This window comes from Halictus rubicundus, chromosome 6 (genome assembly GCF_050948215.1).
Source record: "Halictus rubicundus isolate RS-2024b chromosome 6, iyHalRubi1_principal, whole genome shotgun sequence".
Taxonomy (NCBI): Eukaryota; Metazoa; Arthropoda; class Insecta; order Hymenoptera; family Halictidae; genus Halictus; species Halictus rubicundus.
The window spans coordinates 14,130,949-14,154,126 of NC_135154.1; the positions used below are offsets into that span (position 1 = coordinate 14,130,949).

The 23,178-nt window shown below is 41.5% G+C and overlaps 1 protein-coding gene and 1 long non-coding RNA gene across 9 annotated transcripts in view; both read right to left on the reverse strand.

Annotated features, from left to right (window-relative positions):
• Positions 1 to 23,178, reverse strand: part of LOC143354721 (uncharacterized) — a 597,645-nt gene that overhangs the window by 84,887 nt on the left and 489,580 nt on the right. The window lies entirely within an intron of this gene.
• LOC143354718 (uncharacterized) overlaps positions 1 to 23,178 on the reverse strand; it is a 575,799-nt gene that overhangs the window by 72,330 nt on the left and 480,291 nt on the right. For all 8 annotated transcript variants that reach the window (XM_076788975.1, XM_076788977.1, XM_076788976.1 and 5 more), the window contains one exon: positions 4,319 to 4,624. In XM_076788975.1, the coding sequence (XP_076645090.1) occupies positions 4,319 to 4,624 (306 nt within the window). The remainder of the gene's footprint in view (positions 1 to 4,318; positions 4,625 to 23,178) is intronic.

Genomic DNA, 23,178 nt, shown 5'->3' on the forward strand with positions numbered 1-23,178 from the left:
AAAAGGAACTTCGCTGAGCGTACACTGTTGGTCAACAATATTTATTCTTGTTCTGTACATTTAAAATTTAAGCAGAACGCAAGGCAGTTGGTTAGTTTTAATCGTTATAAATTTGTCACTCTATTATTCTTTGGACTATGTAGTTATACATATTTTATTATTACTTTTTGCACGTTTGCTTTTTCCTTGTATGCACTTTTTAGGACACGTTCAATAAATTTATTAAGTGAAAGATACAATTGTGAGTTAATGACAAATCACTGATTTTGGATAGGAAATCACCTTTTAAATTGATCTATGTAAATCGAAATTTTTATACGCTTCTGTAGTCTAATAACAATATTTATCAAGTAGACTACGAAATACACGGTACAAAAGAAAATAAATTTTCCTATATTTTACAACATAATCTCCAAAACGGCCTAAATAAATTACATTCGTAATTACTAGACAAACATAGGTCGGCGAAATCCAAGCCAGTGCAAACACCAGAAAAATTTGAAAAGACGCTGCTACATTGTTTCCAGCTGACACAGAAATTATTTGGGAGAGAAAATAAATTCGTGTTTAGCTTCCGATTCATCTAATCGATGCCATTTTGATTTCGCACAGAGATCCAGCAGCGGTCCAGTAATTACGCTTTCAATCAGTTCAGAAGTTTGCGATCCGTCCCCGGGAGACAGGCGGCGGCCGCGGCGCAAAAATGTCGGTATCATTCCGTATTTTTTCATCGACAAATCGCAGCCGGCCGATATTGAACATTTCAGAAACCAGCCCGGCATAAATTGCTACTCGGGGTCCGAATCGATCGTAAGTAATTGGAAAAACGCGCGGACGAGTCGCGCGCTCCAATTCCGCCCGAAATAGCCGCGGAGAGACAAACGTAGGGGGACGGGGGAGAGCGAGAGAGAGAGAGAGAGAGAGAGAGAGAGAGAGAGAGAGAGAGAGAGAGAGACGATGATTTAAAGCAACCGGTCTGGGAGATTAGGCGATCGGTCGACGGAAAGTGAAAGAGCAAACAGGAGCAACGTTGCTCGCAAATTACGAAGGTAACGACGTGTCCTCGGTCGACGTTCCGGCAGGCGGACTTTTCGCCGCGAATAATGCTTTTCCGCAAGAGGGGGACGAGCGCATCGGTATTCGGGTCATTCTCTCTCTCTCTCTCTCTCTTCCTCTCTCTCTCTCTCTTGTGAGTTACCCGCCACCCCCGGCACACTAACGGCGGAATAGTCGCGGCAGTCATGCAACGTTTCGAGCTTTACACGCTCGGTTTAACCGGGCCCCATTCACACGACGTGTCAACGACAAATCCACGCGGCCGTTCCTTCTACAAGCCCCCTGGCAACCCCCTAACAACCCTCTACCAACCCCCTAGCCCCGTATTTCCTAGTACCCCCTTTAACGTCCCGCTGCGTCGCGGGTCAGTGGTCTAGGTGACGAATCTATGTAATTGAAATTTTTAGAGAAATTTAGTTCGATTTAACAATTGTATACCGAATGAATGTTTGTCAATGTATGCATTTTGTCATATGCATCGTACGTTACATCCGTAATTTAAAGGACTGTGAAGCCCTATGAAAACTTCCATTGAAAAAATATTAAATATTCCTTATGGTTAAAAGTTAGTAGTAAAGCGTTAACACAAGGTGTCTCAGGACGGGTGGTTCAGGGGGCATTGAGTAATTAATAGTCTGCGGATCTATATGCAAAATATTTTCTTTATCAAGCAGCAGAAATCAACTAGAAGATTCTGCGTGTCTTTAATAATTTTAGTAGAGTGTAAATAGTACATCTACATTCTTAAATTCTCTTTTAATGATACTTCTAAACGAAACGCAAGTTAAAACCACCCTCGAAGCGAAATAATTCCGACACAGTGTCGGCAACTTGTTTCGAAAAAAATGTCACGTGCTAGACGGTCGACCGCAGCGCGGATCGCCGCTCGCATTGTTTATTAATTCGCGTCACGCGCCGCTCGCGACGAACAATTAACCAACAAACATATGCAAGGATCGCCATCGGAATACCCATCCGGCCGGCTACTATTTTATCACGTTCTTCGTATCTGGAATGACCCGGCGGCCAACCATCGGAACCTTTACCGCCGCCTAACTTCATTACGTTAATGGCATAATAACCATTGTGGGCGGCGGAAGGGCTTATGCGCCGAAACGCCGGTGTCCCTAAACAGAGCAAGAAGCGAGCGCAGCTTGAAATCGATCGGATCGCCATTAATATGTATGAGATCTTTGCCGATAGAGAGAACCTAGGGGGGTTGTACGGTCGAGCAGGTGTGCGGGGGTGGGGCCGAAGAAATCGCTGGAATCGTCGTTACCGCTCAAAGACGAACTGCGGTAGCGACGTAGAACCCCGGGAACCGTAATTGGCCAGGAATTCGTGAACGAATGGATTCTACCAGACTTTCGGGGGGTGGCGAGGGGCGAAATAATCAACGCGACGGAATTCGAGAGCCTTGTTTCGTTCCTGCGTGCTTCGCCTCGACGAAACCACCAACATCTGACTCCGTTATGGGAGTGTTCTATATATGTATTTATGCACATTTGGAAATAGAAGTACTTATTCTGACAAACATTCACCCGGCGTGGGGGTTAACCCCACTCCATCCAGGAGTGGTTTAAGGTCCCGAGCGAAATTTCACTCTTGAATTCTGTTCTTTCCAATATTTGGTTTCCGCATTAATACTTTGAACATTCGACCGTGCAACGATTATGTATTAAAATGCTTCAATAGGTATTCCAGAATTATTTTAGATTTTTGAAAGCCCAGTAAAGAAATTAATCGTGAACGTAAACGACCCGTAGTGTACATTCGTTCAATTGCAAGCATGAAAGGGTGTCGCAGCAAGGGAGTTGTAAGCGGGGTGATTCTATTTGTGAAAATAAGTAAGAAGGAACGAATAAAATTTTTTTAATTGACGCTCGGTTTTCGAGGAAATTGAGTTTCAAGTTCGCGTGTTCCATTATTCACAAGAAGTAGAATTGGCTGGCCATGACCAGACGAGTCTACCGATCCCAATTCAACATCACCGTTGAATTTTTCCTGGTCCTCTTAAGAATGTCTAGCATAAAGTGTTATGTTCGATCTTAAACTAAAAAATTCTGCAGCTAAAATTTAAATATGGATAATACTAGACACATTTCAATCGAACCGACAGTTTTGTAACAAATTGTAATTTCCACAGAATTTCCGATTTCCGAAGATCTTTATTTTTTAATGAACCTTTTCTGACGGCCAGGTTTGTTGAAACTGCAGCTTCGTGTTCGCCGGCTCGACTTCATCAATCAACCGAGAAACGTAAAGGAAGAAACACATTCTGTATATTTTCAGAAACGCGCGGCGCTGGTCCGTTTATTGTTCTTACGGTTAGATTGGAGCTAATCGTAAATAATTTGTCCGTTGGGCAGACTGAGTAACTACTATTAGATCGATTAAGTTAACATAAGAGCCGCGCGGTTCATATGTTTAGGTGGTTAGGAGCCGAGCTCCTTGCGGCAACAACGTCAATGTTTGCCGATTGTATTTCTTGCGTCAACAGTACGAGTTGTCAACGTGTATTCATGTTTACAAACATCCGATTTGACATGATTTGTACCCTATATTGTGAGACAGGATTCCTTCACGCGAGTTGAAGTAATGGGACATCAGGTAATGCGCCCAATCATTTTCAAACTTCAAACTCCAAATATTTCTCAAATTTAAAAAGTTCATCCTTAATTTAATAAATATTGACAAAAGGAAGCGACCCCCTTTGGAAATATTAATGGTAAATTGTTTGCTTGATAATGACCCATACACATGATCAGTGTTATTACTAGACTGCGGATATTTATGCAAAATAAAAATTTTTCACTTATTTCTTACAATATTTATATTTTTTTTTACAATTTCAGTTTTTAAAGTGGTAAAACAGTATTTTTAAATTCTTTACATATATTTACTGGTTCGCATTTGATCTGCTAATTTTTGCCATAATTGTATAAAATCCGCAGTCTAATTATTACTAACCAGCCGAAATAATCTGTTACTCTAAAATTTGTTTTTTACACTTGCAAAACTAGACTTACTATACCGAGATTAATTTTTCGCAAAATAGCTCATTTACATATTTAGGTAGGTGTTTCCATTAAACACTCAATATTAATTACTATAGAGTAGGATTTCTTTGAGAGAATTTTAGAGAAATATTAATGTTTAAAATTTCTCGAGTTCGTTTAACTGTTTCACGACGTAAAAAGTGGTTCGCGGAGTGAAATCGTTGGGGATTGAGTTAATTAATGAATTGGAAGCTATTACTCACTTGAACATGACTCCAGACCTTCGGTTTCGGGCTGGATCTGGCGCTGTTGGTCGCACTCGAGCTCCCAGAACTGCTGGAGACGCTGCTGGACGAGATTGTGGGCTTGACGGACGGTTTTTGCGATTTTTGAATTTGTGTTGTGACTGTCGCAGTCGCTGTGGTGCGTTGTTGTTGCTGTTGCTGTTGCGCGGATGTTTGCTGTTGCTGCTGCTGTTGCTGTTGTTGAGTCTGTTGCATAATCTGCTGGATGAGCTCCAATTGTTGTTTCGTGAGGCCATCGTTGCTGGCGCCGGGGGACGTTGCACTCTGCAAAATACAAATAACAACAAGCCGATCAGTAAAAACGTCCTCACATAATATTAATATTAATTAGGAGTAGATTAAACTTGAGTTGATCAAACTTGATTGGAAGTTGCATATCAAAATTTCTAAGACCAGTTTGCAGTATTTTCCGACAACAATCTAACAAGAAATAATGGAGCTCCTACTGTGCGAATGAGACAGACAATTCTTAAATAATTTAATCTCTGGAAATGATAAAATTTACCGAGGCTATTAATGTACCTACATTATGCTCGTATATAATATTAATACCACAGACTTGTAATTTAAAAAGTAGCATAGTACAGCCTGGAAGAATTACATAGTATTTTATAGGTAAAATTTTATGTATGATATTTTTTAATAAAAATTTCGCAATTCGTCACGTCCACTCCAATCGGTCACACGGCAATCTTGCATTGATCGCATGTAGGAACGGTCGGTGCACTATTGCACCCGGTTCGAAATTGAAAAAAAATTCGACGTCACCTTATCAATATTACCGGTCGCTATCAGACATCGCAAATCATTTTTGGCCGACTAAAAACCAGCGTCGGCGAACAAAACCGGGCAAATGAATTCCGGGGGGGGCCGAGCGTTGAGCCGCGTTATCTTCCAAACAGAGCGTAGCCCGCATTCAGCTTTCCTTTTTCACGGAAATTCCATTCGCTTTCACGTTATCGACCATCGTAATATTCGTGAAAGGATCGAGCCATAAAATTTGAGCGCGCGTTAATCTCGCGTCGCGGTGCGCTGCGTCGCTCGCCTGCGACACACGTGCGAAAACGCGAACAATGAACGTTATAACGGGTATGCGGTTTCGAGGCGTGCACCTGCGCTGTTGCTCTCTATCCAGACTGCGTTTCGCCTGTTTCGTGTGCTTCCTGTCAAGGATTACTAACAATTTTATCGCCGATCGACAAAAGACACGCACGGAGACGCTGCAGACTTCGTGGACCAACATTTGGTGGTCGTACGTTTCTCTACGATCTATATTACCACCGGGGCGCCCCCGGGTTACCCGTTCTGTCCTTGACCTTGAATGACCTTGGACTAATTATAGTCACTGAATTCCTAATGAAAGCGACTATCATTGTAGTTGTTTAAAAAAGGGTGGTTCCATTTAAAAAAGTCAAGGTGACCTTGATATCTCCAAAAAAATGACATAAAAATAAATTTTTTTTTTTTGCATCGTGTCAGCCCCATTGTACCATTCAACTTTGTCCTTACCATATTTTACGTATCTTTAGAAACAACAAAGATATTTCAGGTGCTAACGTTTGGTGACTCACCCTGTATATCTGCCACCGGATTGGAAAATTTTTGATTCCACTTTTACGGAAAATTCGGGTCAAAGTCAGTTGCTAGCAAAGTGCTCGCTTCATTTCAATGTCTTTAAAATTGTCTTTGGAATTTTGTGTGTTTACTGAAAATATTTTCGCAGACTTCATGCGTTTTCAACGAAAATGGAAAACGAAATCATATAGCCATTCGGAGAATTCAAAAATACATACCACTTTCAACTGAATAGAATCATTCAAAGAACTTTTATTTCGTTTCTGTTTCTGACAATTGCTGCCGAAAATTTTGATTTCGCCTGGAGATCCAGAATCTGGTCACCACTATCGTCGACATCGTTCTCGCCAAAAGCACTTACAAAAACCAAAATGATCGATCAGAAAATGTCCGAATCGAGCACCAAAGAAAACTCAATGAAATTTTCGTCGTGGCTATACATGACATCGGTGTAAAACATTTTCCAGAAAGGAATATCCGAGGCGATCAATTCAGGCGGAGCGTCCGGCGTATGAAAAACAAAAGCGGAAGACAGGAGAAGGATAATAAAACAGGACAATATAGTCGGGTGGGGAAAAAAAAGGGAAAAGTAGAAGAAAAGGGGGGCAGGAAAATGGCGCGTGCACGTGAACGCGCGCGCGCGCGCTAGCGAGCGAGTGAGCGCACGTTTTCGCGCAATACCCTGTACACGGAATAATGGCGGACGCGAGCAATGGTTGTCCCGTCCGATCGTTTTTCAACGACACTATGGAAAAAAAAAAGCGTAGACGCCTGTACGCTTTTCCACGGCTCCGGGGAAACGGCGAATGCGAGTCATAACAAAGGGACAGAACGCCGGCCCGGATTTCACGATTTTTAATTAAGAGACGCTCCCATTGGATTACCGCGGACACGCCCGGTCTGCCATTCACGTCATCGCGCGTCCCGACTGTTTCTGGACGCCGGTTTTCCGAATTATTCGGCTGTGATCGCCAAAACGGCGACTATTCAATGCCACCCCCTTCGTCCCCCTCTAGCCTGGACGCTTTTGTTATTACGGATAACACCGGCATGGAAAAAATCGCCGACCAATTGCTAGAATGGAAGGATTATGTAAATACACTATGTCCAGTTTGTAAGGATTATTTCCACAAGCATCGAGAACTCGAAGACACGTTTCATGTGTACATCATCGTCCACGAGTCACCTTATACTTCTGTCTTTGTTAGAAATTATGCCTTGTCGAATAGCTTGTTGCAGGAGAGAGAGGGAGGTCTCTACGAGAGAACATTTTTTTCGCGCCCGAATCCATCGCAGGCTTGAAGAATGAAGCTTCTTCTTTAAAACGACACCTCGAATGTCGCTCTACGATTTTTCTCAGCCGTCATATTCAATTTCGAAACAAACGTCTGCTTACTAGCTTGTAAGCTCACTTAACAGCGTCACTTATACCTCAGAATTCAATCGTAGGACTAAACAAAAAATCGCACGGAGACTTTTGAGGAGTCATTTGAAAGGAGAAGCTTCAGTCTTCAAGTCTATTGTGGATTCAAGTCTGATCATAATTCTTCCATCCCCCCCAGAAACCGGTAAAGTTGCAGATTATTGTTTCCATTTCGATGGGTGACCTATGCTCATTCTCTCCTCTGCTACATGATGCACAAATATCATAGAGAAAAACTAAATAGATATTCTGAAAGTAGAGGCTTCAGGCTTTAAAATGAGCCTACGTAGATTGTTGTATGACTTTTTGCCACGAAGTTATGTTAGTTTAAATATCATCCATTTTTAGGGAAGATTTTAATGTACAAAACCCTGAGTCGAAGATCTTTGAGCATCTTTTGCTATGAATTCTTCACAGTCTAATAACAATTATCCAGCAATTACGACGATCAGTAAGAATTATTCAATCTCATATGTTTACGACGTTATGATACTCGGGAATTTTTTATTTTTACACCAAATCATTTCACATTTAATCAACGAAATAAATGTTTCCAAGGGCATGGTATTCATGAAATTACAAATATGAGAGTTTTTAATACAATAATCGATGTGTCATAAATGTTAATAAACATCGCCCACGCAACTTTTGATTAGAACCAAACAGGACACCCGTTCGACACGCTTTTGGTGGCCTCGTTCGACTCGGCGGTTCTATTTACAAAAATCAATCGATCGATACTGGAGGGGGAAAGGGAGAGAGAGAGAAAGAGAAAAAAAAGTATCAATCCAGCTGACACGAAATAATTGCACCACGGAGCCAGCCGCTAATCACTTTTACGCGCGTGCAACGGTGTATCCAGAGGGGATTGCAGCGTACGACGCGAATTGAACCGTCGATTAAAATTGGATTTGTTAATTAGTGCTGGGAATGTGGCGGCGGTCGTTCCCGATCCGACTCATACCTTATTAAACCTTCATTTCGTAATTCCCACGCTGCCATTTGTCATTGCTGTAATCAGTAGCCAGTTGTTTTCTGGCCGCGAGACCGAGGAACACGGGTACTCCTGCTTTTTCCCATCTGTCGACGGAGGGAGACGGAACGAAACGTTGCAACGACTGCACGCGGATGCACCGGAATATGCATTACGCTGTCAAACACGTGAAACGTTCCGCGATTCTCCTTTTCTCTTTACCTGTGCCCGCGAATTAACCTTTTACCGGCGAGCGTCGCCATTGCGAGGCAATAAACACTTTTTTATTCTCAAAGAATATCACACAAATTTTTATTAATCGCGACATATTTTTCTATATTTAATTCTTACATGCTGGTTCTTAGTAGGTGATCTTGTTCCGCAGGGAAGATTAATAATACATTCAATTCATTCAATCAATTAGATAAATTCATTGAGAGAAATAATTCATTCATTCACTAGAAATATTCTTTTTAGAAATGTTTGCAAAGCCTATCTACGGACCGTTAAAAACCATACCAGCCTTGAGAATAATCTCAATCATGTTCTAATTTAGTAGACGAATTTATTCGCGGTCCTTCCTTCATTGTGTTGTTCATTTACAAACAATTAGAAGACATTCTAGATTTAAACATAATCTCAATCATTTTCTTATTGAATGTACATTTTATTCGTGTCTTTTCTTTGTTTCTTTCGTAAAACAGAATATAAAATAAGGGTTGCAATAATATTTCAAATAAAATCATTGAACCCCTTCTAGAGGCGATGAATTTTCGATGAATTGTTTAATAATCATTCACAAGCGAATGAATCGTACTACCGCGTCTTAATTAAAAGGATCGTATGACTTGGCGGGTGCAACGACACGGATCAACTCTAATTATTCTCTGACATGCTTCTGGGGAGCTTTTATGGTTAACTAATGCGCCCGGGTAAATATCGAGTAATTATACTGAAACATTTAAGAGAGAGCAGTGAGCCGACCATGCTGGGCTCGCTTTATGAAGAATTAAACGCACGAGATTGCATACGTGTGCGGCGTATGATGTTTGTCTTCGAAATATGCCGGTGTTTTCGATCCCTTTAACTTTGTACGCGAGATAGAATGGTGGAAAAATGGCAAGCGTGCGAGTTGAACAGGAGTGAACGAATCGACGGTCGCCATTGATGATTTGAAAGACGAGCAATTGCGATGTCAGACATATTTGCAATGCATACAATAACGTGTTTTGCGTAGGTTTGGAAAAATTTCGACGGCAAAATAAAGCCATTGAAACTGTTGCCGCCGGAAGTGCAGTCGCATATAATCTTTTTGTAACGAAACGCTTTAGCCATTGAAAGGCTTGTCAATGCGGGATGAAAATGGAGTCGCGTTAACAGCTGAATCCCCTATTCACTTGAAAATTGTGTTCGAATTTTCTTTAGAAATACATGCTTGTATACCAAACGTAGAAATAATATCGAATGCGGTAAAAGTTGCAAATAATATTGAAAACGTTTACTTGCGCTATACAGGGTGTCTAAAAATTACGTTAACTCCGTGAAAGGGCTGGTCGTTTGAAGCGGCATTTTCCTTTGCAAAAATGTCTGCTCGCTTTTGTTACGGAGTTATTAACGATAACGAGGCGTGGCCGCGCTCTGATTGGTCCATGTTTTTCGTTAATAAATCAAATGACGCCAGGAACCATCCATTTCACGGAGTTGATTGAATTTTGGGACACCCCTTGTATCGGTCATGAAGATTTCAAACCGAGATTATAACCAGCATTACGAGTATAATTAGTCCGGAGACCATTTTGAAACCGTGAGGGATCCTGTAACGCCTAAAAGTTTATTAATTATTAATACGTCGGTCGAGCAAGTCCAATTCGAATAGAAGCGGGAAGGGACACGCGTGACTTTTCCGTGTTCAGGAATTTATTTATCAACCTGCTAAATGTGTTTGGCTCAGTTTAATTAGTGTTTGTTCTGGGCCACATTGAGCCGCGGTTTGTAAATTGGATCGAAATTCATGCAACACAAAACGGGAATTACTTAAATGTTAGTACATGGAAGCTTGCTCCTCCTGGTCGTTACAAATTTATTAACTAAATACGTCACAATAATAACACGGCGCGGCTTTCGGCTAATTAATTTCATTCCGGACAGAATATCATGTATTACGCGCCTTTTCCTTTACCACGTCTATGCGAAATATATGTTGTTTTGCAAGAGGTGCGACAATTTTTGGTAATTATACCGAATATGTTAAAGCTCGAAGGAATTGGAGAAGTAATATTTTTAATTATGTGAATTTCACTTGTTCGAGCGTTTTTATCTAGCTCGAGGCTGACATTTCCGGAATACCGGCTATTCTTAATCGTAACAAAATGGCTGCCGGCGCGGTCCACGAGGAGAACGCATTTGTTACTCACGAGCTCGCGGGTGTTCGTTCTTCAAAACGTCTCCGAAAGTTTGGTGTTATCTTTTGTTGAACGAACGAGCGTCCCTGACAAATCGTAGGAAACGACGGAGACCGCTAAAACTCCCTCTTGCAATTTTTTCAGCTCGAAAAGCGCGAGCGAAGACATACTTTATAATGTTTTACAAACGATAGTGTCAAAGGGTCTTTTGCGGATCGAGGACTGCCGGTAATAAAACCAACTATTTCACTTTAACCCTTATTAATGGACCATATACAAAATAATTGTGTTCAGGCAAGCAGGTTTGCAATAAATATTAATTCCTCTTGTAACAATTCTGACGAATTGAAAGTACGTTTAAATTCTTTTAATACATTCGCTATGTTGTGTTTCACACTTTTGCAATTAATGTACAAAATCCACAGTTTGCTTAACACGCGATAACTTAATCATACACAATAAAAAGTTGTGTGCCAGTGACAAAAGTATAGTAAGTGAATCCGGGAATTGTGCTAGGTTTTTCTTATGAATATCATAAGAATCTAATCTAAGAGTGTCAAACGTGGAAGAATGTAGGTAGTGAAGTAATTTCTGTGATCTTACAATTAAATGCAATTAAGTTTGAGTATTGCAATACCATGTTTCGCTCGGAGGTTTTCAACGGCACACCTAATGCGCCCGGGATTTCAGAATACACCTTGCTCACGCGAGAATCGCGTTATTTTTCTAGTTCGTTCTCTTCATCTGTCATGTCGCTACCACGATCGTTCATCATCTGCTTTTCTCGTAGGCGACCCACTTTCCCGGCAACGCCACCCCTCTCGAGCTTATGGCATCTTTGCGTCTTCGTTCCGTTATTTGTATGCTAAGTAAAACTACAACATTAACTACCGTAGTCGTGATCCATCAAGACTTCTTCCGAAGAAACCATCTCAACGAAGTCCACGATTAGTGTAACAAAACTTTTTTACACTCGACTGGATTGTCTTCGAAGGACTTTCTTCGAGTGAAACTCCTGTGTCATTTTTATACAAATCATTTACAAATCCAAAGGTGTTTTTTAACCGCTATATAATAACTTTAACATTGGTTGTTCAGTGAAACAGTACAAAACGAACGATGAATAGATACGTACTAGAATATAGTAAAGTCTTGATCTAAGCCGAACGTAGCTACACGGTCTTAGTCAGTTCGCATGTCCCCTCCACTAGGGGGAAAATAGTAGCCCTACACGATCTATGTCACAGCACGGATTGGGCTTATTCAATTCATTGAGTGTATAAATTAGTTCGTGGTTCTTTCTTCATTAGAACTACCAAGCACAGAATGTAATTGATGCATACTCACCATTTTGTGATATTGGTAAGATTGAATACATTCATCGTAATACGTGCTTGAACGAAGAAAGTTAAAAGAAAATTTCGCGTGAAAACATTTCTATAGTTCCAACAGTCTGTAGATTATACTACACACTAGATTTTCTGCATTTGTGATAAGAATTAAGTGATAAGATTTTATAATCTCTCTCTTATTATCAAGAGAAGAAATTCATTGTCGTTTAACTTCTGTTCCGCGCAATCCATTCGGAACATTTTCATTTCGCAGTTTATGACAGATAAAGGAGAAAGAGCTGAACTTAAAAATAAAAATAGCTGGAAGACAGACACGAGCGAAAAGTTGAACGCATCTTCGGAACAAGAATATGAATAAATAATAAACGGAGAAAGAAGAGGGCAAAGAAGATACTGCGTGTAAAGGGGGAAGCAGACGATATTCTGGATCGCATGCAAAGTTCGGCAGGAGTCGTGCACGATCGAAGGGCTCCCCGAGACGGGAAATGGAAGTTTGAAAATGTATTTCAGCGTGAGTGACACGTATGTTATTGTCGGGAGACCGGAGAACGAGCATCCGGCGTGCAGGTGAACGAGCAAAGAGACCGGAGACGCGTGGACGATCGGTGTACGCGTGCTAGTTGCTTGAAAAATTTTCCGCCGGGTCACCGACAGTCACTGACGTGCCTGGTAATAGCGTTGTCGGCACTGGAAAATGAAATTCTGTACGATCCGTATAACCTACTCGTCAGAGTCGGGGAACGGTGGAAGCGAAACGATCCCAAAGTGATCGCCCCGGAAATTTTAATAATATTAGAAACGGGTCGACGGAAACCCGGCTTGAATCGTTTCCCGAACAAATTCCACCTAATGGCACTAATTTTTATGTGGAGCAAGGTTTCGGGACGCGAATCTGGGTTGGGTCAGGGTTCAATCTAAAATGGCCACCGGTCGCCTAATCTCTATTAACAGGAACACGTGTTCCCCTAGAAACTGTCAGCTTCACATTTTTTAAAGTACGCAACATTGAATTAACATTAAAAATTCTGCGGTGGTAGGTAATATTAGTTAACACTAATAGTATCCAAACTTATAAAACTAATATTTATTAACAGGGTAATATTAAAATTTCCTTTGAAAAATGATCTTGACCATTGAGACTATTGAAACCACGTAGAAAATATATGTGATACCGTCGCAATCGAAGGAGAAACTTTAGTACTGTACTAAAATCCTTAGATTCGAAAAATCGAAGAGGAACGTTCAGAACGTTCCCGAACACCTGGACCGATTTTCGAGGTTATTTCTTTGAGCATTCTTACGGAAACACGTTCCTCAGAGGTAACGACGCCCGGCTGACAGCTGAAGGAAAGAGGGCGGACAAGGGAAGTTACCCTTAAGCGCGTCTTCCCGTGGAAAAGGGCCGGCCCTGTCGTCGAGTCAGCAGAAGTTCGGAATGAAAATTGACGTGAAACAGCGAAAATATGTGGCTACGGGGGACCCTTAAACACCTGTCTTCCTTGAGATAAGACCGTGGCCGCCCCGGGGGCGCTCGCGATGCGCTTAAACGAATTAAACTACGTGGTCCCGGACTTCTCATCCCCCCTCACCCCCCTCTGGACCCGCCTTCGACCGGGAGGCTGCTGGAAGCTAAACTTGTCCGTCGACGTAGCCCCGTATTGAAGTTTTCTTTTTTTTTTTTTACATCCGTCGGGATAATCTGGCTTAATTAATTTAATTCCGAGAAAAGGCGGTGCTTCCGACGTCGTGCAACCCCGCGCGCCGCCGCCCCCGCTCGCGGAACTATGGCAACCGGTTCGTTAACGAACGTTTTATTGTGCGTAGCGCTTCGGAGCGACGTCGAACCCGCCGACCCGACGTACAAAGTTCAGCTTCTATTAATTTCCAGGCGGGTTAGTGGACGATCCCGGTAACTCGATTCGCGGTTGATCCGAATTCGATTACTTGTTGCTTACAGTTTTCCGCGAAAATGTCACTTTCCGTCGCTGAAACGCGACTTGCCTCTCCGCACCCCACCTTTTGGAGCCCTTTTCGCGCGGTGATTTCACAGAGATGTTCATCAAAATCTGCCAAATTAATTTACTGGTTCGGAATTTTTTTTAAGGAATCGAAATACCGCTGGTTTGAAGATGGAAGTCTCCCCGTTACAAGCAGCTCTTCAATCTTAATATACATTTTTTTTCCCCACCATTTTATTAGACTTTGAACGAAAGGTATCACATGGAAGAGTTCACCTTAAAATCGGAAAGAATTAGTTTCTATGTTTTTGAGAGAGTTACGAGGGTTTTGTAAGTGATATAATTTTGTTATGAGGGATAGGTTTAGAGTAGATTTTATAAAGTTTAGTGATTTGGTAGTTGAATTGACAGAAACGTGGAATTCGGTAAAGTGGAGCGTGCGGAAGATGGCCGGAGCGGGAAAATGGCGTATTTCCCGTGGAGCGTTTAATACCGCAGCTTATCGATTTCGAAAGTACGGCGGACCATCGCTTCGCTACACAAATCGTCGAGTTTCCACGGAAATCGACGAACGGGGCAAGTTCGTTTGTTAGCTCGTTCGGGGAACTTTTCCGGAAGTTTCGGGGATGCGGTCACGGCTACGTTTCCGTCTCCATTCCTCTTTTTCGCCTGAGGATTCGATTCGACGAAGGGACTTGCAGATATTCTGCTTGCCTGTGACGCATAGTTGCTGGCATGTCGGCAGAAAGCCTCGAAATAACCGATAATCGAAACAATCCTTCAAATTTATCCTGTAGAATACAGAATGTTCCACCTTACAGGATCATTTTAAATATCTCGCTCATCCTTGAGAATATTAAAAATTCCAAATAGTGAAAACATTTTATTCGGGGGAATAAATCGAATGGTAAACAACAAGATTTACTAAGTCATCTTTTTTCAATTTTCAGGTCGTCGCAATTTTACTTTAAATGGAATTACATATTTTTCTTATCGTATAAGTAAACTAGGATGTTCAGATGGACTTTGAATAAAAAAATGATTAATGAAGGTAAACAATAATTGAAAGTATTTTATTTTTTGTTGTTAACGCCGATGACTAGGAGCTGAAATAATTGGCATTTTTCTGTCCGCCAATAGAGAACTATTAGAGATATTAAAAAATTCATTTCGGAGATTTTTAGGAGTTCTGAATTAGTAAAACTATTGCAATCTGTTCGTGATGAAATTTAGAAGAACATTCATGCGAGCACCGTGGCATGTTTCGCTGCTCTGTATCTATGATGCAACGAGATACGCCCTGTTCGATCGACTGTCAAGAGTCTAATTGCAATATCGTTAGGGACGTGATATGCGAAGTTCGCATTAAAGTGGAATTCCGTTCTGATTCACTACTTCGTTGAAACGATACACGCTACGTGGTCCCGTTATTGATCGTATCACAGCGATATCTTGGCTAACAAATATCGTACAACCCTCTCTACAAAAAAAAATTTAATTGCAACAACGCTTTGCCCTGGTTAACACAGAATTTTAATATTAAAATTATCATAAAAATTCCAAAATTTATTCGAGAATGTATTGGAAAATTTAATCTCTAACATTGCACCTGTATGCAATTTCGCGAATTCAACAAATATGCAGTTGCGTTCGAAGTCAAACAGAACAAAATTTTTCCCATATTTGACCCTTCAATTTTTGTAGAACAATGGTTCCTCATATATACTTCTACGCTTTCGGTTGTACGAGAAACGTAAAAACGAGATTTTTGTCTATGGTGAAATTAATAATCCACGCGTAGAAACCAAACATAAATTTTTTAATTAAATTTCCTTAAAAGCAACGATATTTTAATATTCCATTTGTAGGGAGTATTGGAAAATCCCGTTTTTAATAATAATCTCACAGAAACTTTTTAAGCCACGTTTCTAACAATGCCTTATCGGTTCGAAGCAGAAATTCTCATTGTTCAAAAAATCAAAAAATTGCTGTACAAATAGTCGGTGCATGTTCAATCGATGATATGATTTCTGTTGGACAGAAATTACTTATCATTACCACTGAAAATTGTTCAATGAATTCTGAAGAACGAAACAGAAAATTTCTAAACCCACGAAACAGTTGTAGGTAGACAATGCATTAATTCGTCACTGACCCAGGGCAACGAACAAACTGCGAACCTGCACAGGAGCTCTCCAAAAATCGATTCTATCAGGGAGCCCGAAGTCGAAATCTTTCTGTCGATCTCGATATTGGAAAGAAAGCCGTCTCGCCGTTTTTCCAGGGGTTTCTAAACAAAACGCGATTCAGTACGATGGAATTGCAATTACTGCAGTGCGACGCGAAAATTGAAGCGGTGCATCCAGCCTGTGGCCAGGAACACGGAAACCAGGGAATGTTTCGCGTGCACGTGAAAAACAAAGGGGCCGACCGTGGAACAAGCGTCGGCAAAAAGAAGCGTTCGCATCCCCGTCGCGAACAATGAAAAATATATTAAACGAAACCGGTCGTCGGTGTACGAATTCCGTTTTCGGTCTCTCTCTCTCTCTCTCTCTCTCTCTCTCTCTCTCTCTCCTGGTTCGAGCACACCGTTCCACCAGCTCGCCGACAGGTAGAGGATTCAAAAGCTTGGAAAGCTGATAAGATCTCGACCCGGTTACGCTCCATACGCATCCGCGTTCCTTTAAGCTACCACAATGGAGGATTTCGCCCGATCTGGACGCGTGCTCGTCTCTGAACGACAAAACGCCGCTGGGTTTCTCTGTTTAAACCGCTTCGACGCAGATATCCGTGGCCAATGGGGGCTTTCCTGTCTCCTTCCTTTGTTGCCCGAGGATTCTGTATTTTTATGCGTTTCGCGGCGAATGTTGCTGAATCGATCTCTCCGGCGAAATAAGTGCGATTCAGGACTGAGTAAGTCTTGTACTCACTGTGCGATTCACGACACTAAGAAGCTACAGCGTAATCGATTTTCGAAAATTTTCCTGTATTCAAACTGTAATAATTTCGCGAAAAACGATCGTACGACAAAAAATTTCCACTCATTTTAAAGCTAAACGCCTCTAGTTTCGTGATGCATAGCTCCTATATCTTGCAATTAATGCTCAAATTTATTTTGCCCAAATATCCGCTACTTTTATCATTCAATAAGGATAAAAATGTCGATGTAATATAGTTACGAACGAGTCAGAACGCATCGAAATAATTGCATATCGAAACATTTCATCAGCTCGGAAAAAATGTTTGGCTAGCGTGTTCCGGGGAGGGTGTGATTTTTCAGGTAAAGGGAAAGCAAGAGATATCGTGCGATATTAGTTAGGGGAATGGTGTCATCTATTTCGGTGACTTTTTCGCGAAGGAAAACACCGGGATCGCAAGTTTCGTGATTCTTTCCGCTCCGAGCAGGGGTTATCGGAAGAGCCGGGCTCTTACCGTCGTAGATTTTGTCCCCGGAGAACACAAGCGAGCCACAAAACTCCAAGCCCTGAAAGTTTCAGGCGATGCGGTGTGTAATCGGGTCGGGACCTTATCGAGTTTTCGTACTTTCGAATTCCACCTGCCGGAACGGCGGGCACGCCGCGAAATTTGCTTTACAGCTTCGCAGTCTCGGTCTCAATGGATAACTTTTGCCGCGTGCAGACGGATTTAGCTTTCGCTAGGCGCCGCGCCGCGAAGACGACGGGGTACAACGCTTTCCTTACGTACTATTGGATAAACGCCAGCCAAACAAACTTTCTTCCGAACCGGGCCAAAAATTAGAATTTTCATCCGATTTGCCTGTTACCCCCTATCGATCAACGTTCTCTTTCGTCTGGCGTTCCTCTTGTCCCTCGCAACGCGTTCGTTTCTAATAACTTTGGTCACGTGTTGCGATCAAGATCGCCAAGGAGGCGAATCTACGAGAGAGAATAAGTCGAAAAGAAAGAATAATGATTTTTCGTTTGAGACTCCGTTTCGGAGGAAATCGAGTTTGAAAGTTCTCTAGGAATCGACTGGTGCGTCTGATCATGACCGACCGGTTCTACTTGCTGCAAATACTGAACTCGTTTTGAAAGAAAGAATGTTGTCGATGGTTTCCATTTCCCGCAATCGCTGCAGCGAATGTCTCCTTTATGCGAGGATCCCGACATTTATGATTGTCAAAGTTTTACGTTCGTTAGCAGAGCTGATATTGCAGAACGCACTCAAGATTGTGGACAAAGGGCAACAGCAGCGGCGCGTTCTTCTTTTCCTTGTTTTAGACTAGTAAATACGGACAGAGATCGAACCCATTCGGTTGAACGCTGGATCAACCGTTCCGTCGTCTCGTGCACGGAGCGAAACTGGGTTAACCAAACAGAGAGCTACTAGACGCGATAAAAGGTAAATCTTATTTCTGAAAGCAAAAATATTATTTTAAGATCCACGCTGAACCGCTATTTTTAGGATCGATAGAAGTTTTAGCGCCGGATAGACCTCGGCTTGATATGAGATATTTTTCTTCTTCCTGGTGTGGTCAGTGCCTTCATGATTTAACGGGCTGTCTCGCGGATCGGGTCTGTCGTAAATTGATTTTCAAGAGCACGGGAAATAACGGGAATTTGTGAATGAATTGTAAGACAGTGAAAGCGTATACAGAATTTAGAGATAATTTTGTCGACTCGACTTTCAATATTTTCAACTCACTAAATTATAAAGAGAAGAAAATTAAAAAAAAAGTAAAATACATAAATGAATAAATCGTCTATGTAACTCTTATACTTTGGAATGAAATTGTTAAACAATTTTTATTGTGCATAACAATTGCAATCCTCGCTCATTTCAATAATCTTTTACTCCAGACACACTCGATTCGTCTAGCATCTTTCTCGAAATTTTTGAAACATATATTCCGTTCTGATTTTTGCAAAAGACACCAGCAGAATTGCCGGTTGTTTAACGTTGAACGACGTTTGAATAAATATAATTTATAGGAACCGCAATCTATAATTGTAAATTCAGAAATGTGCATAGTTTAATTATTAGCGATATGAAAATGGAAGTAGAGAAATAGTAGACAAGTAGAAATTATTATTGTGCGACGAAACTGATTAAAATCGTTCAATATTTATTTCTAATCGGACTGATTTGGTCATCGAGTCTAATTTTAGATTGATGCAGGAATCGGTTAACTTCTTTCGGTGTTTGGCCACGGGATCGCATTAAATTTGCATGCATCAGGACACGAGGTAGACTATTGGTATCCAAATATAATTAGCTGCAACTCGCGGTTGAACAACTATTCCCGCGTATCTATCTGTATCTGTACAATTGGGTGCCTCATTCGTCCAATTATATAATAGTGTTCTCTGATGAAATTTGCAAACTACCTTGGAATGGCGATTAGTGTAAATGCTTTTCCAGAATAATTCCGGGAATGGATGCTCGGCTGTACTTCAACGGGAAGTTAGGCGTATTACTCGCGACAGGTGGATGTAAATTTCATTGACTTTCCTAAAAATCTCATAACCGAAATACGGAGCACGAAGGATCTGGAATAGTTCCAACTATGTGCCACAATTCAATCAGATGTTTTACTCATTACTAATCTGAACATATTAAACTCGCAACTGTTGGATAGACGAAACACACTATTTTCACAATTTTGTATCATCATGTTGTATCAGTTGTGATTAAGTAGAAATTCAATTTTATTAAATGTTACGCATCCACATAACTCTGAGTTCATAAAAAGTATAGTAAGATGTATTAAAAAAGGTTCTTAAAAAATTGGAAAAAATTCTGGACTATGGTATCTCGATAGTTACCGCCTGTAAAATGTTCTTTTCAGAATTTTTTTCAGAATATAGAATTACTCAATAAATTAATTTCTTGGAACATGCGTTGTAATGGAAAACGCTAAACAATTTTGTAGTGAATCTAATGTCGGCACAGAATTAAGCAACCATCGTTAACAAACCACGTCGAACCGTGACTTCCGATTGGAAATTAGATTTATGCTCGGTTTGCAGGCCGGTGACTTGCCCAGCGGGAGAACTGTTCGGATTTTTATTCAGCGCGGCGGACTACGGAGCCGTTCCCGTGGAAAAGTTTATACGTCCGAGAAACCCATATTCAAATGTGTTTTTTCGATGGAAAATATGAGGCTCATTTTAATTTTCAATTTCAGGCATGGCGGAGAGGTCGTGCCTGTTTGGCTGTGATAGTAGAATTTTAAAAAGGCGCAACGCCGCTCCGCGCCGGGGTTAGCTTCCGCCCCTTTTGTTCCGCCAAAACATCGGAATTACATCGAACGCGGTGTGCACCCGTTGCACCGTTCAACTTGCACTTGCAAATTCGCCTCCATTCTTTTTTTCTCTGGTCACTCCCTTCTCCCTCTGCCCTTTTGGTCACGAGCGGGGAAGAGAGGGGAGGACGGGGGGTGATTTCGTTACCACGATTTCACGAATTCATTCCGCGAGCCTCGCAGAGGGTTGGTTGCTGCGCGTTACATTCTCGCTGTCCGCGATTCGATTACCTTTCTCGGTGGTATTTTGTTACAACGGCGGCCGTTATTTTCTTTTGGCTTCGAATACCAATTAATGTAGCCCGGTCACGTTTTCGTAGCTTCTCGAGTTTTGTTCCCTCCCGCCCCCCTCTCGAAAAACGATACGCAAAAATATTGAAAAATGCCTGAAAATTGATTATTCAGCTACAACGCGAATTTTAATTAAACAAATCGAAAGTTAGTCATTCGAGATTGACGAGGAGGGAACACGGCAAATCGATCAGGAGCCATCGCGACTGATTTATAAGAAACTACGAAAGCGCAACCCGAAGGGGAGGGGGAGGGGGTTGAAAAAGCTATATTTCACGGGGAACGATCTAACAATTCCGAAAAAAATACATCCCCCGGCTTTATAAATATACCGCGCTGGCAACGTGACGCAGCCATTCGTCGATCCGTAAAGATACACCGAAACGCGTCCAAAAACGGTCATAAATTTCACGCGCGTCGAATTCGCGCGTTTCGTTTCGTTTCGAACGGGAGGGGGGTGGGAGGGAAGGGTGCGACGCGGGGCAGAATTTAAATCACAGACAGGCGACCGGCTTGATATAGGGCTAATTGAAGATCGGAATCTGCACGGGCAGGGCGTGCCCCGGGCGCGTTTCGCACGCGCGAATTCCGCGCTGAAATCGCCGCTTCGGCTCCGCTCCGGAACGCTACGCTGAAACGAGACTCGGAGAGATACGATCGCGAAACCCTCGTCTCAATCAGCTGTATATGGGCTGAGAACAGTGAATGCTATGGTCGCGTCGATGATCCTCGAACGCAGATTTTTAGGATTTCCATCATCATAAGATTGCGGATCTTTATGCGGAATAAGGACTGTCCAAGACAATTGCAGGGACCAGAAGTTAAATGAAAATGTACTCCCTCTTTTGATAATTTTAATAAGTCCACAGTAACGAAAAAACATACTCAAATTCATTGAATGTCTTCACAGAGTTTTGTACATCTATTCATTTCTGTTATAAGTGCATTAAATCCGCAATCATCATAGTTTCTTGAAGCTACATCTTCTTGTTCCATTATTGCAGTCATTTCCACTGGAAGTATTTTTCGAATTTCGATAACCGTGAAAGAAAATGTTCAAAAATCCGCCAATTATTTGTTATTGGTAAAAATAGTCAATTCCAAGTTCTGCCGTCCGAATGGATATACTAAGGAGAGGATTACTCGACCAGTGCGTCAGAGAATTAATCAGCTGAAATTAATAGAACCCTTTCAGTATTATCCAGAACAGTCGAAACTAATTATAAACTGTCGAAGACCTCGTATGTTTAAAAATTCGCCGTTCGATGGCCGAGCGAACGTTTAAAGAACGCGGCCATTGAAGGAGTAGCATTCGAGACGAATTAATGGAAAATTCAACTCCCACCGTTTCTGAATCGAGTTAACCGGCCATTTACGTTTTCAGAAACCCATCAAGTTCCCTGCCGCAACTCTACACGCGGGCTGGAAGAATTTCTGTATCGATATAATGATCGCTTGGCTCGCTATCCTTTCACTCCCCCCTCCCCTCCACCTCCCGGATCTCTAATTAACTGTTTCATCGAGCAGACGCATCTGTCTGCATTTCAGATCGCGGTGCATTTCTGAATAAGCGAAACGAGCGCGAGCGAACACGGTCACGTTCGCGGTCCGCGATCTCTCAACGAGGCAAGACACGTTTTTTCTTTTTTTCATTCGTTAATAATATCAATTCAGAAGCCACGCTTTTGTCCGGGACGACGCACCGCGGCGGTGTGACTGCCTCGATTTTTTTTTTTAAATACCTGTCGCAGTGAATCGTGTGCTGCTGCGGATCCGCGCGGTTCATTCATTTGTTCTCGCGCTAAATAATTGAGAACGTGCTGGAAAAACTGCATTCTGTCAGTTCTGCTTTTCAGACACCGGTCGATTGGCAATTCTTCTTAAGGCAATGTTTCGCGGAACAAAAAGTCCTGGAGGAATTATGACGATTCGAGTTGTAACGCTGTTCTTCGTTATGAGAATATTCTACTGACTGACTTTTGCATTGAACATGTCAGACTTAATCCTTGCGATTTTTATTGTGTATTATGTTGTGCATTAATGAAGGCAGATGTATAACATTACTAAACTTGTACCTGTAAGCTTGTGTCAAAATGACTAAAATGATACGCATTTGTTATATGACATATAAATATTTTGGAAATCTTATTTATCCCTCTACACACTCAGGAAATATTTACATTACATGTAATAAAACGAATAACTTTTTTTATTTAAAAATTAGTTGAGAACGTGGAATTGTGTTCGAGGTGTCGTTTAAAAAAAAATATTGAAGTAAAGGACTCGTCGAGAACGCGTGCGATTAATGGTGTGTCTGACCATGGTCAGCCTATTCTACTTACTGCAAATGCTGATGCATGAGAATCGGTCAAAATACAGATGACATTTGAGAATTTTTTTTAGCACAATCACTCATTCTATGAATTTCAAAGTTGATGGGCTTATTGTTGCATGTTTCAAGAATACAGCGTATTTTTGTCTTAAGTAAAAGTTATACATAGTTCCGATGTTATGTTTTGGGGAGCGCTTGAACAGAAAATCAGATGGACTCTTCATTTTAATTATAATTTGAACTAATA